The sequence below is a fragment of the Gallinula chloropus genome, assembly GCF_964237585.1.
Source record: "Gallinula chloropus genome assembly, chromosome: 5".
Taxonomy (NCBI): Eukaryota; Metazoa; Chordata; class Aves; order Gruiformes; family Rallidae; genus Gallinula; species Gallinula chloropus.
The window spans coordinates 2,786,025-2,801,967 of NC_140090.1; the positions used below are offsets into that span (position 1 = coordinate 2,786,025).

Below are 15,943 nucleotides of genomic sequence, written 5' to 3' on the forward strand. Positions count from 1 at the left end.
GTGGTTATAAAATTACTAATACTTTTCCCTGTCTTCCTGCTTCCTCTGCCTCCTGTTCAAATCAGCTCTAATCAAATTTGAAGTGGGAAATACTGCTCTGCTGCTTATGGGAGAATATTTATACATTAAATTTCCATAATAATTTCATTTAGTTTTTCAGGCAGAAGTAGCTTTTCCTGACTTTCCACATCAAACCTTAATGCCTATTCACCACAAGATAGGAAAATGTTATTACACCATAACTACCTCGAGCAGCAACATACACTTAGCCCAGGAGATACAATCTGAGCATTAACAAAACAGGTTATTACCCTATTTATTAAAAATTTGACATGTCCACTCCTGTACCAAACCCAAACCATGCAAGAACTGCAGTAAGGAGGAGGAAGAATATAAAAATTCAAGCTCTTGATATCTTGTATGTATTTAATGTTTGTTTGCTTTTCTATCACTTTATTATCCATCATTTAATTTCTCTGGGTGTGGAAAATACCTGCTGAAATTATTCACACAACTAGTAGTTAGGGATTTGATCTTACAGTGAAGACTACTGGGTTGATGTAAAGTCCCAAATTCATAAAAACTGAGATGGATGTAATAATTATGCTAACAGATTGCATCAAGTTTGAGGATCTGCATACTTTCTGCAAGGACAGGAAACATACTTTTTTCCTCTAAATTATGTTCTTTTCATTTGACAAGAACATATGTCCACTGCCTCCCCCAATTTTTTTATCATCTATTACTACCAAACTGAAACAAAACCATCTTATTTATCAAGCCCAGGCAATGCTGCTTCCTGGAACACCGTGAAGCCAAGTGGTAACACTGAAAAGATCACAGAACCTGGCAGTAACAAAGCAAATACAGGTAAATCCATTTTAAATGCAATCCTGCAACAATAACAAGTGGTTTAATTTGAATTAATCATAAAGAGCATCACCACAGCATGAGAGGCAATGTATTCTGAGCAGTCACCATAAAAACCCAAGTGTTTTTAAACCTGAGTGGGACCCTGGGGCAAGTGATTCCTCTCTCCATGTCCACTACCACATCTAGTTCATCTCCTCTACTTCAGTCTGAAGGCTTTAAGTCTTAATTCTTTTCATAAAGTCTATCTAATCTCAGTTAAATCTCTAGACATAACTGAAGGAAGAGGAACTCCAGTGTATTAATTACACCTACAGAATCAGCTGGAGCCTGACAACAGCAGGAACCAGGCACAGGCAGCCAAGAAAGGTTTGTTCCAATTCCACATGGCCTGTTTACATTTCAAATGTGGAGACCACAAATTCATAATGTTTTCTAAGTAAAACAAAACACTACTAAAACGGAAACATTTTAAGACAAAGCACAAAATACACAAACAAAGAAGAGGAAAAAGACAAGGCCATGAGCTGAGCTAAGCCTGAAACTGCTTCAGCTGGAGATTTGCTTTACATTCCCTTCAGCTGATCCCTGTACCCAGTTCCATGCATTTTTAAAAACAGCAAAGCATCTACCAAGTGCTATTTTTTATTCACTGCAAACTGCTGCTATGAATTTATCTGTTGTCCTTTCAAGCTGAGCACTACATAAAGCTCAACTGTAAGGACCTGAGTGCAGCTCTACCCAACTTTCCAACCAGGAGTCCTTTTAACTGTGTGGAGTATAAGCTGCCCACAGTTTAGTTTTTCTCCTCCTGAACACACAGGTATGTAAAAACATTAAGTAGCTGCTCATAGGTTATGTAAGTAAAGCTTAACTGTCTGCTTTTGCACCTGGACAGCACTAGCACCTCTAAACCAGAAAGCAGCAGGAGACTTCAGCCACATGACAGATGTCCACCCCTTCCTCTCCTCCCCAGGAACTGGTTTTGCCATTCAGAAAACCAAGAGCACAAGGTAATGACTTACTTGAGTTGGGACGAGTACTGGAGGATAGGCCAGCTTGTGATGTCTGTACATCCAGAAGGAGAAGAGCACAATCACTGCGATTCCCATGATAGGCACCAATGAATAAAGCAAGGTATTGAACAGAGGTGGCTTCGGTGTAACAGGATTGGAAGTTGCTGTAGGGGAGGAAAAACAGACAATATAGTTTTTAAGAAACAATTATCATCCAGTGCCTGAAATGCCTATCACCCCCATTTCATCAAAATTCCTGCCATTAGCACAACAAGGCTACCAAAGCTTGATTAAATAGTGCACTCTAAGGTAGAGACACACATATTTTAAAGGGCTGCATTTTGGGAAGAACAGAAATAACCCAGATCCCCACGTTTACACACTTGACTTTCTTGCCCTTCTCAGCTCACCTACCTATGGCATGTGTTTTTAAAGGACCACAAGAATGCTATCACCTAATTAGTGAAAACTCAATCAATACAGGGTTCAGTCTTTGGTATGCATACAGTCAGATGTTCCTAAGAAGTGGAACAGGCCAGAAATATTCTTCTGCTGGAAGAGTTCCCCAGCTGAAGACACTTCCATAGAGCCCAAGGGAGGCTCCAGAGATGCCCTGCTGCTGAGGCAGCTTAGTGCAGGGGCAGCCACAGACCCCTGGGGCACAAGAGGTTTCAGGAGAGCAAAGAAGAATGTCAATTATTGCCTTAGCAGCATCACTGACAAAAATGACAAGACTATGTTTTGGGTCAACAAAGGCTATTTTAATCTCATGGAAAATGTTATTTAATTTCATAAACAACTTCCTCTGGCTATTTGGTATACAAGACATTTGCTGTTTTCAGTTCAGTTATTAACATGATTCAGTTTCCCAACAAAGATTAGATTCTTGAGTGGAAGAAGAGATGCAGGAATAATCAAATCATCTTTTAGCTATTGTTTTTTAAAACAATTATTTGTTATGTCTGGCTATCCCATTTTCTTTGTAACCTGGGAGAAAATTCTTTCCCCCTTTTTAAAGGTTACTGTGTCAATACACAGAGAAACTCAAAGGTCTGATTAAAGAACATGTGAGAGGGCTCTTTCAAGAGGAGGAGTATTCATAGGCTGGGATGTGCACGGAAGGACAATAGGGCTTTTAGCCCAATGACTTACAGACACAGAAGCTTCACTATACAATTAAGGTTAAAATGTGATGGTTAAAATGTGATGGTAACTCTCATATCTTAAAACAGCCCATTATTTCAGGTTATCCTTCCTTCTCACCCTCAGAAAAGGGCTGAAGTATCTTTTCACAACTTAAAGGACTTCCAGTGGAGAGACCTTTCAAACCTGAAAAAAGGAACTGTCAATTTTCTAGGCTCTTTATGTGAACACACCAGAGCACCCAGGAATCAGAAACCCTCGGGAAGGAACAACCAACCCCAACATTTTGAAAAGTCCTATCTCCTGAACATGCACAGTATTATATATTTAATATATTCCTGAGTTCTGCTAGGCAGTTCCTTCATGAATGTGTTAGATTAACTCACGTTGGGTGACCTCCATCTCTGGAAAATAGAAAAAGCGTTCATTACACATGTTGCCTTCACAGCAACAGAAGAACACCTCAGGGCTGTCTTTCTTCTCTATGCAATCATTCCTAGAAAAGATAATAAGGAGAAGTGTAAGATTAATATGTTGGGTTTGTAGGGGTTTTTTTTTTTTCCTCAAGAGAAAACATACTCATATGGAAGGAAGGTTTAAATTAGGTATTAGGGTGAAATTCCTTCCAGAGAAAGTGGTGAGGGGCTGGAACAGGCTGCCCAGAGAGGGGGTGGGTGCCACATCCCTGGGGGTGTTCAAGGCCAGGTTGGCTGGGGCCCTGGGCAACCTTGTGTAGCTGCTCCAGGCCTGGAGGTTGGTGTCCCTGCCTGTGGCAGGGGGTTGGAGCTCTGTGCTCCTTGGGGTCCCTTCCAACCCAGACCGGTCTATGATTTAAGATTTAAAGTGAACTCCAATAAATCACAAAGGAAAACACACTAGCCAAACAAGAGTTACAACTAAAGAAGCAGATATTTGGTATTTCAATGAGATATCATTAATATTAAAACTGAAACAGCACATTTTTGCTATTTTTAAGACAATGCTAAATAAAGCCACCACCAGGATGCATTTGGAAAGCTGACAAAGATAGTGAAGAACAGCTCACCATCTAGGTTCAAACAGGACAAACAAATGACAAGTGGCCACTTTCTAACTGTGAACTCACAATGCAGGGTTGCACAGGTTGGGAAGGGGAAATTTGCAGTTTTGTTTTAGAAAAAAAGATAAAATTTCTACAGTTTCCCCTGCTATGTCATGCTGAAGGACAGGACTTATTTCACTCGATGATTTAACTGCAGGAAAGGAGCTCTATTAACAAGTTGAACGTATTTAAGTCAGGGATAAAAAAGAAGGAGTCGTGCTAGAGACAGCTTGAGAGGTGGAAGAATTTGAAAACCCTGCAAAAATAGTTCAGGATTTGAAACACAGATGAAGATTGTCAAAGAAGTTTTGGTTCTTCAAAAAGTAGGTTATTTTTCTGAGCCAGCTGTTGTAATTACACTGTACTGGGACTTCCATAAACATTTATTCTTTGATGTTCCTAATCTGCTGTTTGGAGTTCATCCTACTGTACCGCCCTGTTTCGTAAACCACGCTTCACTCCCCAAGATAAGGTTTTGTTTAATGGGTATTTCAGACAAACACAGCAGCACACACTCTTATGACAAGTTACAGTTAATAAGGTCTTAGAGCCAGACAAGCTTTTACTCAGCTTTCATTTATTTCCTTACCATCCTTCCTGTATTTTATTTCTTCTTCCAATTTTTTTTCCCTTTACTCAAGGGAAACCAGTTGGTTTTTTAGACTGTCCAAAGATGCATGTGCAACTAGGGGGATAACAATGCTACAGAATTTACTACTATTTCCAAACTGAAAAAAAAAAATCTATTTCCATCCTTAAATTTTAACATTAATTCAGAATTTGTACCTCCACTTTTTCTGCAAAGCTGCAACTGTGAATGGATTGAAAAAAAACCCCAACAAACCCAAGAAAAAAAACCCACTGGAAGTATTTTCCCATCATGTATCTAATGACTTAGAGTTACTAGACATGAGTAGCAACAAATAAGATCTCTTTAAAATTGTCCTTTGCCTTCCAGCATATCCAAATTTCAATCATGCTGTGCAAGCAAACTTGCAGATGCTTTGCTAATTCTCTGAGAAATAGATAAATCAGAACTACTGTTCAACTTAGCTTTAAACTGTCATTAAAGGGGAAAACATCTTAGTGTGTGGGGAAACTTTATTTGGTAGAAATGACTGTAATGATTTCTTCTACTCATTCAATGTATAAGAAACACAAAAGGAAAAATTTCAAAAATATGGCTAAAAGAGAATTTCTAAATACATTTTAATGAAGATCTATTAAGCATGTATTTTCCAAATTCTTTCCCTTTCCAAACAATAACTGTTTTGGTCAAATAAAACTTCATGCAGTAACTGAAAGAACTGTAATACCATTTCTTAAGAGAGTCATGACCTTTATTGAGGCAGTATCTAACACACCCCAAGCCCTGCTGTTACTGCTGACGGGTACTTGCTACACCATCTGTTATTAAAAAAAAAAAAAGGCTGAAATTTTAGAGTATTCTGTGTCCCTCAGAGCTGCCACTGAGGTGAGCTTTTAATAAAGCAGCAAAATATTTCCACATTTAAGTGAAGAGCAGACGCATTGCACTGACTTTCCATCTCTAAAGGGAATGAAGAATTTTGCATTCTGGTTTCACTAATTCTCTTTGTATTGTTTGGCAATAATAAAGTCATTAAAAAACCCTGTTATGAATGGCCTAAAAAAGAAGAAATTAAACACCTGGTTTTGAATGCATAGTAAGTAAATAAAAGAAGGTAGAACTTGCTGTTCTGCAAATAAGACAAAGTACTTTCATGAAGTTGGGTCCCTAACTACAGGTAAGTGATAAAAAATAGGACATGGATATGCATGAACACAGATAAAAAGTAGGTAACTCTTCATAGTCTATTGTATTATCATTTGCCTCAAGTCCTGCTTGCAGAACAGAGGTGGTATGAATTATGGCCAGGCAAAATAATTTAAAATTACAAATAAAATTTGAATTTTATAGGAAAACTCACTCACCTGTCATAACAATTGATGTCATCCAGCCAGCAGCCTTGCTTCACAATTTCAATGGACCCAGAAATGTTCTTCCAGGTAGCGAAGCAGTGTCGCCTTTTATCTTTGTCACCATAACAAGGCTCGATGCCGCTGCGATTGGTTTTGTCTTTTTCCCAATTAGCGTTGTAGTAGATACACTCTTGTGTTTCTGACCTGCCAAGTATGGCACCTGTGAGGAGTGAAAAGCAAACCACAATTAGATGGCGTTCTGAAGGATGAGGCAGGTGAACAGTCAAAAACAGGGTGTGTTACACTATCATATACCTCTTGCATCAATACAGCCCTGGTCCTCTTTGGTTTTAATAAAGAAATAAAACATTTAAAGCTCACAAGCATCCCAAGTAAGTGTTGAAACATAAAACAAGCATCTTCTCTTAGGTCAAAGAACGAATGGGATCACTTGAACAGGTAATTGCAACACTTCCCTGAGAAATTTTAAACTACTGAACAGCAGAGATCTGATTACATTATTAGCCAAACAGTAAGTTTTATTTTAGAATTTACCAAAGGCATTTTTTGTCTCTTCCCTTGTTGCACGTGCCAAATGAAAGCAGTCAGCACATCTCAGAAACCTCAAGCCAAGTAAGAAACCTAAGCCCGGCTAATGAATTCAGTTTTAAAGCATCAACATCTTTTCCCCTGGCTTCCACCCGCCATGCAGCTCAGCACGAAGCACTAAGGCATAAGACACACTACGCCAGAAGAGCATCTTTAAATCATTCTCATTCGCCCAGTGAACAACTGGAACTGAGACCAATACTTGTGAGGCAACTGTCCCTCCTCTCCAAGCACGGTGCTGGGTTTCTGTGGTGTGGTCCTCTGTCCTAACTCAGGAATCCAATGTTCTGGCTCTCAGAAGGCCCTGGGGCATTATCTCCCCTTCCCATGCTGCAGGATCACCCACCATGGCTCATGTGCAGGCTTCTGGCAATAAAGGCCAAGTGAAGCTCAGAGGCCAGAGCACTGACCCAGTCTGCACTGAACGTGCTGGTGGACCAGAACAGCTCCCCAGGCTGGCTCAGCCTATCCTGGTAACAGGCAGGGTTTTTGTTACCCCAGTTTCTCAACTGTTGAATCTAACTGTATCTTTTAAATAACAAATATAATTGATTCATCAATGCCTACTGACAACCTACAGCAAAACCCAGCAAATATTAAGACCTCTAAGTGGAGCTAAGTTGATAGTTTTAATGTGGTATGAAGTACAAGTCTGGTTTCCGCGAAGGTAAAGGGGTTGTGAGGATTCAGAACTGTTAAGAACTTACTGGAAGGGAGCTAATAACTGGCTTTTACTCCTGCTTTTATCTTGCCAAATACTGCCAAGAGCATGTCATTAATCTTCATCATTTAACATGTATCAAAGCCATGGAGAAAGAGAGGGGGAGAAAGAAGAGCTCAAGAGTCAGAGGACTCCAAAATTAAGGAAGGGTCAGAGAGATGACAAAGCACGTTCCCTTTGCCTGTGCACCCATCTGATATTTTCAAGAGAGACAGTTAAATTACACATCACACTAAAGATCACATTTAAATCCAAAAGGTCTGACACAGCAGCTTCATAGAAATTATTTGTATCACTCATTACCTCAGTTATTCCCACACAGTCACAATGATTTTGATGGCTACTGCCTTGTAGCCATACCCATACTTCTTAAGTATGGGATGCAGGGGGAATGGGCAGCCTCTGCTCAGTGTCTGTGGGGACAGGACAAGGGGCCATGGGCTCAAGTTGGAGCACAGGGAGTTCCCCCCCAGTGTGGGGAAGAACTTCTTCCCAGTGAGGGTGAGGGAGCCCTGGGACAGGCTGCCCAGGGGGTGTGGAGTCTCCTTCTCTGGAGAGATTCCAGCCCCGTCTGGACACCGCCCTGTGTGCCCTGTCCTAGGGACCCTGCTTGGGCAGGGGGTTGGACCCCATGGGCTCTGGAGGCCCCTTCCAACCCCTGTGATCCTGTGATTCTGCTACACAAGCAGACGAGGTATAACCCTGACTTCTTCTGTGGGATGAAATCTTTGTCACTCAGGCACTGGTAGGAGGTGGGGGTCGGGGTGACTGGTACAGGCTTCCATCACATAACAGCTCCTCACACCCACACAACTGACAGTTAAGGTGTTTTTCCTCAAAGAACAGACCCGACTGTACAGAGATCCAAAAATTATCACTTCTTGGGGTGATGAGAATTATTTTCAAACCAAAAATGTCTTTGCCCCTCTTGAAGCACAGTGCAGGACACCAGAGTGGAGCACAGTGCTGACCACGCTGGGCATCCCCCTGTTCCCACCTTCAGAAACTTTTGACTTTGACACGTTCCCAAAATAGGCAGAGGATGCTGCCTACGTGGGATTTTTGGGAAAGAGCCTGGATGTTCAATGGGAGAAATGCACTAGCCAGCTGGTAACACTGTGAGATGCAGCATGTTAACTATTATATTCTTTGTGCTGCGATGGCCTGACCTTTACAACTCCCAGCTATGGCAAGAAACAGATGAGGCAACAGATTGAACAATTTGGTTCTGTCAGTGCAATAAAGCAGAAGTCCTGGATTTCTCTCATACGTGCCATTCCTTTTCCTCTGCTGCCAAGCCTAGCTTTGAAGGACCACAGACAGGCTGAATCTGGTAAAATTCTGAAACTAGAGTACAATTAACTTTGTGTGAGTATTCTCCTTATACACATCTCCTCTGTAGTCAGGATTTCTTACTCATTAATGCTCTAAATCAATTCAAACTACCCAACTGGCCAGCAATCCCACTCCTGCTCTAGTGACTTTGGATCCAACTGAAGCATCCAACCATAACAGCTTCTCTAGCAGCTAAGCTGACATTTGCAATAGGTCTGGGCCGACCAAACCAATATATGGACACACCAGAACAATCTTTCAAAGTAGAAAAATGGGAACATGGTGGAAGCAAGGGAAGAAGAGAAGGGGAACAACACAAAGAGAGCAGCCCTGAGCCCCCAGCACAAAGGAAGCATCTGCTTAGAGAACCAGCTCTGCCACCCCCTCCACAGGAATCCAGCTCTGAGAGGAGAAGGGCAGCTGGCACGTAGAACAAAAGCAAATTTATTTAGGTCCCAGTTTAGGCATAGTATGTCTACAATGAAACTCCTGTACCCATTTTGAGTGGTGACAAATTGCTTTCATACAAAGTTGTCAGGTCCTCAGGAAATCTCTTAGTGAATCTCAGAAGGCAAAAGGCTGCTGTTGAAAGAAGGCATCAGCAAAGCACCAGCAGTATGCTGTGGACCAAACTGAAAGTCTGAGAGGAAAACACGTTGAAAAAGCAAAGAAAATTCAAATAGATATTAGAGTTTTAACTTCAGCCTGTTAGGACAGATCACATTTAGTGTGTGCTGTTATCATATTGCAGTTAGTGTGGTGCTGCATCACTGTACATTTGTGTTCATCCACAACAGCTGCGGTAAGAGAAGGAAACCAACATTTGCCAGTGAACTTGTGAACTGCTGCTAAGACAGAATCCACTGGAACTGCCAGCAGTACAGAAAGCTGGTTTATTAGAGCCCACATGTGCTGTCTGGGAAACCTCACCTTAGGAGGAATCTGAAGGACTGGCTACCATTTTTTCAAGCAGAAAAATAGCTGGGGAAAAAAAATCTGGCCAGTTTTTTTGATTAAATAGGGGCACACAATGAAATCTATGCATAGTTAGTAAGGAGGACTATACTCACACAGCTAATTTAGGAAGGGATTACTGGAAAAAGATACTGAATGAAATAAGAATTGTCTATTACAGACACCACTGCATCACACTCAGAGGGGGAAAAGAGAGATACTGCTTCTAGGAGTTTATCACCTGGCTTTATTTAGTAACCTCAAACTGAGCAGTGGTAGTGCTCTGTACTGCAGGAATTGTTTCTTGGCATTCTTAAAACATCTGAAACATTATCATCATCTCCCTCATTTCCTGAGAGGGCTTCAAAACAGAGGACACACCCCACAACACACACACTGCTCTTGCAGAAGACCTGGCTGGTGACACCATGTAAAGCCACAAAGGCTTCCAGTCAAAGGGAAAATAAATCTGGGATTCCTTGCCAGTTATGAAATCTAGCAAAATGTTTAAGGTGAAGTCATGAAAACTGGTGAAAAGGCTAGAAAGTCTGGTTTGATGGTGTCAAGACCTAAAATATGGGTGTGGAACCCCCCCCAAGTCTTCTGAAAGCCAATCCAAGTATGTAGATTGCTCTGAGGGGCACTCCCAACGTGCACTTAGCACATCCTTAACTAGAAGGGAACTAAAAAGAAAGTTTCAAACTTATTTCTGCTTGTCTTCCAGCACTAGACAGAACTACAGACTTCTTTTCAATCTAATCTATTTAAAATGTAGATGGCAACACTGAAGTCCAGAAGGAGTAATCACATCTGTGTTTCATGGCTGCACCCCCACCCAGACACATCCATGATGCTGTACTCGAACTTGATTCTATGACAAGCACTAATGACTGCAGGGGCAAGGATTTATATGCAGGAATATGATGGAAGAGGGCTTTATTTTTTGCTGTTTCCTGGAAAACCTAGTATGTTAAAGAATGAAAGTGTCATGCTTAGTCTGGCAACTACCCATACTTGTAGTAGAAAGGTTACTTCAGGAGTTTTAAGTCTGAAATGAATCTGAACACATTCAGAGCACTGAGATCCAGAAGCAGCTAAGGGAGGGAGCAGTTGATTAGGTTGAACTAGGTGAGCAGAATGGCCTGAAGCCCCACAGGGACCAGACCCTGTGAGTTACCTCCAACAGAACCACCCTGTTCTGCTGAAAGATCCCAGTTGTAGGGGAACAGAAAAGGCCAGAAAACGTAGCAGAAATAGAAATGGCATCAGGAAAAAAACCCCTTCAGTTACTTTACAGATATCTTTTCCAAGTACTTGTCCATTATCTCCTACTCAAGTTGTTTCCACAGTGATCTCATATACACTTTCTAGATCCACAAATATATCTAAGAACAGACTACAAAGATACACTAAAAAAGCCCAGCTTTGATGTTGCCACAAGCAGGAAACAGGCTTTTATCATTCTCTATTTTTTTCTGATAACACCCAGGGGAATGTTTCTCAAAGGAAAAATAAAGAGGTTATTTTCAACCTAATGAAGCAAACTGAGTTACAACAGAAAGGACCTATTCTGTCCTCTTGATTCATACCAATAGGTCCCAAAACATATTTTGTTGATCTTTAGATGAGTATTAATCCTATTATCACTGTTCTCAATGCTTGCAGGTCAAATAAGGACTGTACTTCATATATAGACTGTGCCAAAGTACATTCATTAAATCCAAATGCAACAGCAATTAACTTGGGCAATGCAAGAACCAGGAAAAAGATAAACAAGACAATAAAGTAACAAATCACCTGAAGTGCTGTCACACTGCCTTATACAGAAGATGGATATCTTTCCAGACCATAATTTCTCATTATCGTTCTCCTTTTCAGCATGTTCCTCCAAGGCTGCACTGCAATTAATGGAAAAGCCATTGGGGAGGAATGGTGAAATGCCACCAACGTGCTGCACCTCTGTGTAGAAGTCTGCAAGACTAAGGATCTTTTTAAGAGGCTGAAAGATTAATCTTAAATATTTAAAAATGGACCTGATGGTCTAAAAGGCTAATTTCTTTCCCTAAAATAAAATTTAAAAATAAAAAAAAAAAGAGTTTGTAACTCAACATGAGCCCTACAGTGAACTTGGAAGTTTTAGGGCAGCTTTTTGTATCACAATAGCTGTATTAAACTTGAATTCTCCAGGATTCTAGTGTGATAGGGATGAATATCAGGAAAGCTGTATTTCTTTAGATATCTCATCATATACCTCAAAAACATTCCTAATTTTTTTTTTGCAGTTCACACCCAGCCAAAATGGAGAACTTGTAAGGATGAGGGTACCCTGGAAATGCAAAACTCTCCAGCTGAGAGGAACACTTCTGAAGAAGAGCTTTCCAGAGGAAGAACCAGAAACTGAAGCATCTTCTGCCTAATGACACTACACTAAATCTTAAAGCACAGGCTCCTAAATGTAGTGGGAACTATGGAGGATGATGTCACCTAAAATACAACTGAGAAAGGAGGGGGGAATAAACCAAATATCAATGAAAGAAGAATGATATCACTACTATTATACTGTTAAAAAAATCCTTGCAAGGAATCTGCTAGAAAATTAGAACTGTGTCTTCTGGATTTACAGGTATCAGCAGAGAAGACAATTTTCTAAAAATTCAGCTGCAATAAACACTTGTTATCTTACACACATCTGTATCTATATATCCATCTTGTTTTTATGAAAAACAATATATAGAGTGTTAATACAGATGGTACTTAGCACAATGTATCAAACTATTCACCTGCTTCTGAAGTTCAGCAACTCAAAACCTGCCAGGTATCGCTCCTGGATCCAAGAGAGCTTCCAGAACAGGATCAGGCAATCCATGTTTTACTTTGGAAACAACAGACCAGAGAGCATGCATGGTATCTGATGCCTCTGCTTGTCACAGCTGCAAAGGCTGGTGCTCTGGCAATGGAAGGTGGAATCAGAGCACTCATTAGCTTTTTTCCTGACATTAATTGGCCAGTGCACAGTGCTTTAGTCTATCTGAGGTGAGCTACAAAAATCACAGGTACTTGAAGAACTCTCTACACGGCTTCTCTTCAGGGTGCAAGATGGGCCAAACCACTCTGACACTCTTCATCTCATCAACACTTCATTTTTTCAGTTAATTTCTTCTCAATACCTGCAGGCACTGCAATAATGTAGTTCCAGTAGAAGGGATCTGGCACACTCAGGTATCATGTAACTTACCCAATTTCTTTGAACAGAAACACCACCTTCAGACTACAAATTTCTACCCACACATGACCTGCCCTACAAAATGAGATACAATCAAATGAAAGAACTGGGATTTTGGAATCTGTAAAACATGCTGAACATCCAAGAAACTCTCTGCCTGTGAATCTCTATGCAAAAGCAGCCACTTGACCTTTCACGGTTCAAGCTTCAGTAATCAGCCACATTGAGGAAACTTGTGCCTCTCAAAAACTGTGAACTCTGATGCTTTCTCCAGAAGAATATTTAGGAGAGGCTGTTAAACTTGTTATCCATTTAAACAAAGAGCTCCAGAATTCAGAAACCTGGGATTCTACAAGCAGTGGTGGCACCTTTCAAGGGTGAAGCCACAATTCAAGGAAAAGACGCAAGGTGAGGAACCTCTTAGTTCCATTTTTAGATTAAGAAACTAAAGGTGAGGTGCTAGAACAGGCTGCCCAGAGAGGGGGTGGGTGCCCCATCCCTGGGGGTGTTCAAGGCCAGGTTGGCTGGGGCCCTGGGGAACCTTGTGTAGCTCCAGGCCTGGAGGTTGGTGTCCCTGGCTGTGGCAGGGGGTTGGAGCTCTGTGCTCCTTGGGGTCCCTTCCAACCCAGACCGGTCTATGAAACTCCACGGTACCATCCAAAGTAACATCTCATCTCCATCTCAGTGACTGAAGAAGATGGGATTAAGGTGGTTATCATGACACGTGGACCCCTCAGAGGCCACTGCAGGAGGTATAAAAGCAGCATCTACATTTCGCTGAAGGAAAAAAGAAGCTGAAATTACTTTTGCAAGAGGTGTTCCTCTCTGCAGTCTCTCCCCAGGTTTGCCTCATTGTTAGAAGAAATTAATAAAATCCATTAGGATTTTGTAGAGAAGTTCCATTTTCTGCCTTGTCCTTCCAAGTATCTTAGAACTGGATTTAAGGAAGTGGAAAAAACCCCAAGCCTCTGGTGTACAAGCTTTGCAAAATCTTTTCAGAGCAAAGCACGTGCAGAAAAGGAGAAAAAGGGTCAGGTGGCATCTCTGTTCTTTAGGTAGAAATTAAGTTAATGGCACAACTGGTATCTATAGCATCAGCTGGCTACCCTATCAGCTTAAATACAGACTGTCATCCTCTGGGAATCTCTAGAAATTTCAAGTTAAGTGCTATTTTTCACACTTCTTGACTTCAAGGGAACACACTAAAACACAGGGCTGATGTTTTCAAGTTCAAACATGCCATTCCTGTCACTGCAAGGTGTGAGCAGCACAAACCAGAAAAACTCTCATCTACTGTCTAATGATTTGGAAGGGGGGGGAAAAAAGCTTGAAAGAGCCTGTAAATTGTTTGGTTTTCGAAGCACAGCCTTGGGACTGCACTCACCTCACACAGCCTGCTAGCTCTTATAGACAGTACTGGTCACACATCCCTTCCCCAACACGACAAAGAAGGTATTACAAGATGATAAACATCTACCACAACAAGGAACACAGGGCTCACTATCAGCAAAGTTTAAATTCTTCAAGATTCAGGGGCTAAAAAAAAAAATCCAGACCAGGGCCAAATAGGCACTAATGTTGGAAATACAGAGTTTCCAATTAGGATTACCCTCCTCTCCCCAGCACGAACCCCCCAAACCCATAAACAACAACAAATCAATCACTATAGAAAATAATCACACTAGTAGATCTCAAAGGAAAAGCTGTTTCAAGTCAGCCAAGATGTAAGGGGAAGTGAGAAAAAGGAACATGGCACAGATGAAAGGGCCAATGCTTGTCTTAATGACTGCCTTCCCACCACTAACCCCCTCAGGGATACTGGTCCTCAACACAGCATGGAGGTTGTAATGTTATGCTGTACCCTGACCACCCAGGTGTTACCATCTGCAACTGTCTCTGGATGAAGCTCAGGTAAGGCAGCTGCTCCTGAAGTATCTAGGGAAGCTTTCCCACTGCACATGTGCCACTAACACCATTTCCACACAGGCTCTCAGAATGCTGTTAAAAACCAGTAAGACACTTTACCTGGTAAGCACACTCCCAGACTAAAGCCTAAATAAACCACCTAAGGATATCAAAGCCAGATGAGGAAGATATGAATCATTTTGAAGGATGACTATCATGCTGGTGGTGGCAACCAGGAGAATTTCTATTTTGAGGCCTGACAGTGAGTTTCCCAGCAGTGATCTCAGATACTTGTCATGGCTGTTCAGCTGAGTTGAGAGTCCCAGCACAGGGAGAATCCTGCAGTGCTTCACTGCCAGCACACCAGGCCAGGCCAGGTCTCAGCGTAGGCTCCTTCCATTGCAAGGGTCTGCACATCCATTCAAAGCCTTTAATCCAGCATTCCTCTCATGCAGAGGGCAGCCCTGGAAGTAACAGTTGACTTTTTCTTTATACCCTTCTCGCTCACACTAGATTTTCCAAAGATAAAATAGGGGCCCACAGAGAATTCTAACTATGAAGCGAAGTTTTATCATAAAATAACTGATATTTTGACAACATATAAATTTTTGTAGATTGCAGGGGACAATCTAAACTCTCTGTAGAGCACAAAGGAACCAGCCTGCAGATGGCTGTAAAAGAATGGGGACTTCTCACCCATGGCATCCTGTCTCTACTTGCCAACACCCAAGGGCTTTATTCTGCTTCACACCTTGGTCAGAACAATACCTCAGCAACACCCAGCTGTGAATCTCCGTGGTATTTCTGAACAAAAGGATCCTTTCACAGGGTTGGTATTTCTAGAAGTTCTTCTCAGAGCTACGAAACTTTCTAAGAACTACCCAAGTGTGAACTATGAAATATTTTTAAGAACTTTCTTACGTGAGTTTGAAATTCCTGCAGCCTCGTGGAGATGGGAAACTAACGTATTCATCACTTATCAAAAACCATAAAAAAGCTTCAAGGGAATTCTATTTGTCTTGAAAACTTCCTTATTTGATTTAGACAGACAAGTTCAGTAAATTAAATGTTCTCCAGCTCTCTTCCTGTAGTGTTTATTTCAAGCATCTTCCTGAATCCCATTGAATACAATCAGCACCAACATC

The 15,943-nt window shown here is 41.3% G+C and overlaps 1 protein-coding gene across 1 annotated transcript in view; it reads right to left on the reverse strand.

Annotated features, from left to right (window-relative positions):
- Window positions 1–15,943, reverse strand: part of ACVR2A (activin A receptor type 2A) — a 65,538-nt gene that overhangs the window by 22,043 nt on the left and 27,552 nt on the right. Inside the window, exons 2-4 of the mRNA XM_084264988.1 lie at window positions 6,064–6,271; window positions 3,416–3,525; window positions 1,896–2,050 (exon numbers count right to left, since the gene is read on the reverse strand). Of these exons, the coding sequence (XP_084121114.1) occupies window positions 1,896–2,050; window positions 3,416–3,525; window positions 6,064–6,271 (473 nt within the window). The remainder of the gene's footprint in view (window positions 1–1,895; window positions 2,051–3,415; window positions 3,526–6,063; window positions 6,272–15,943) is intronic.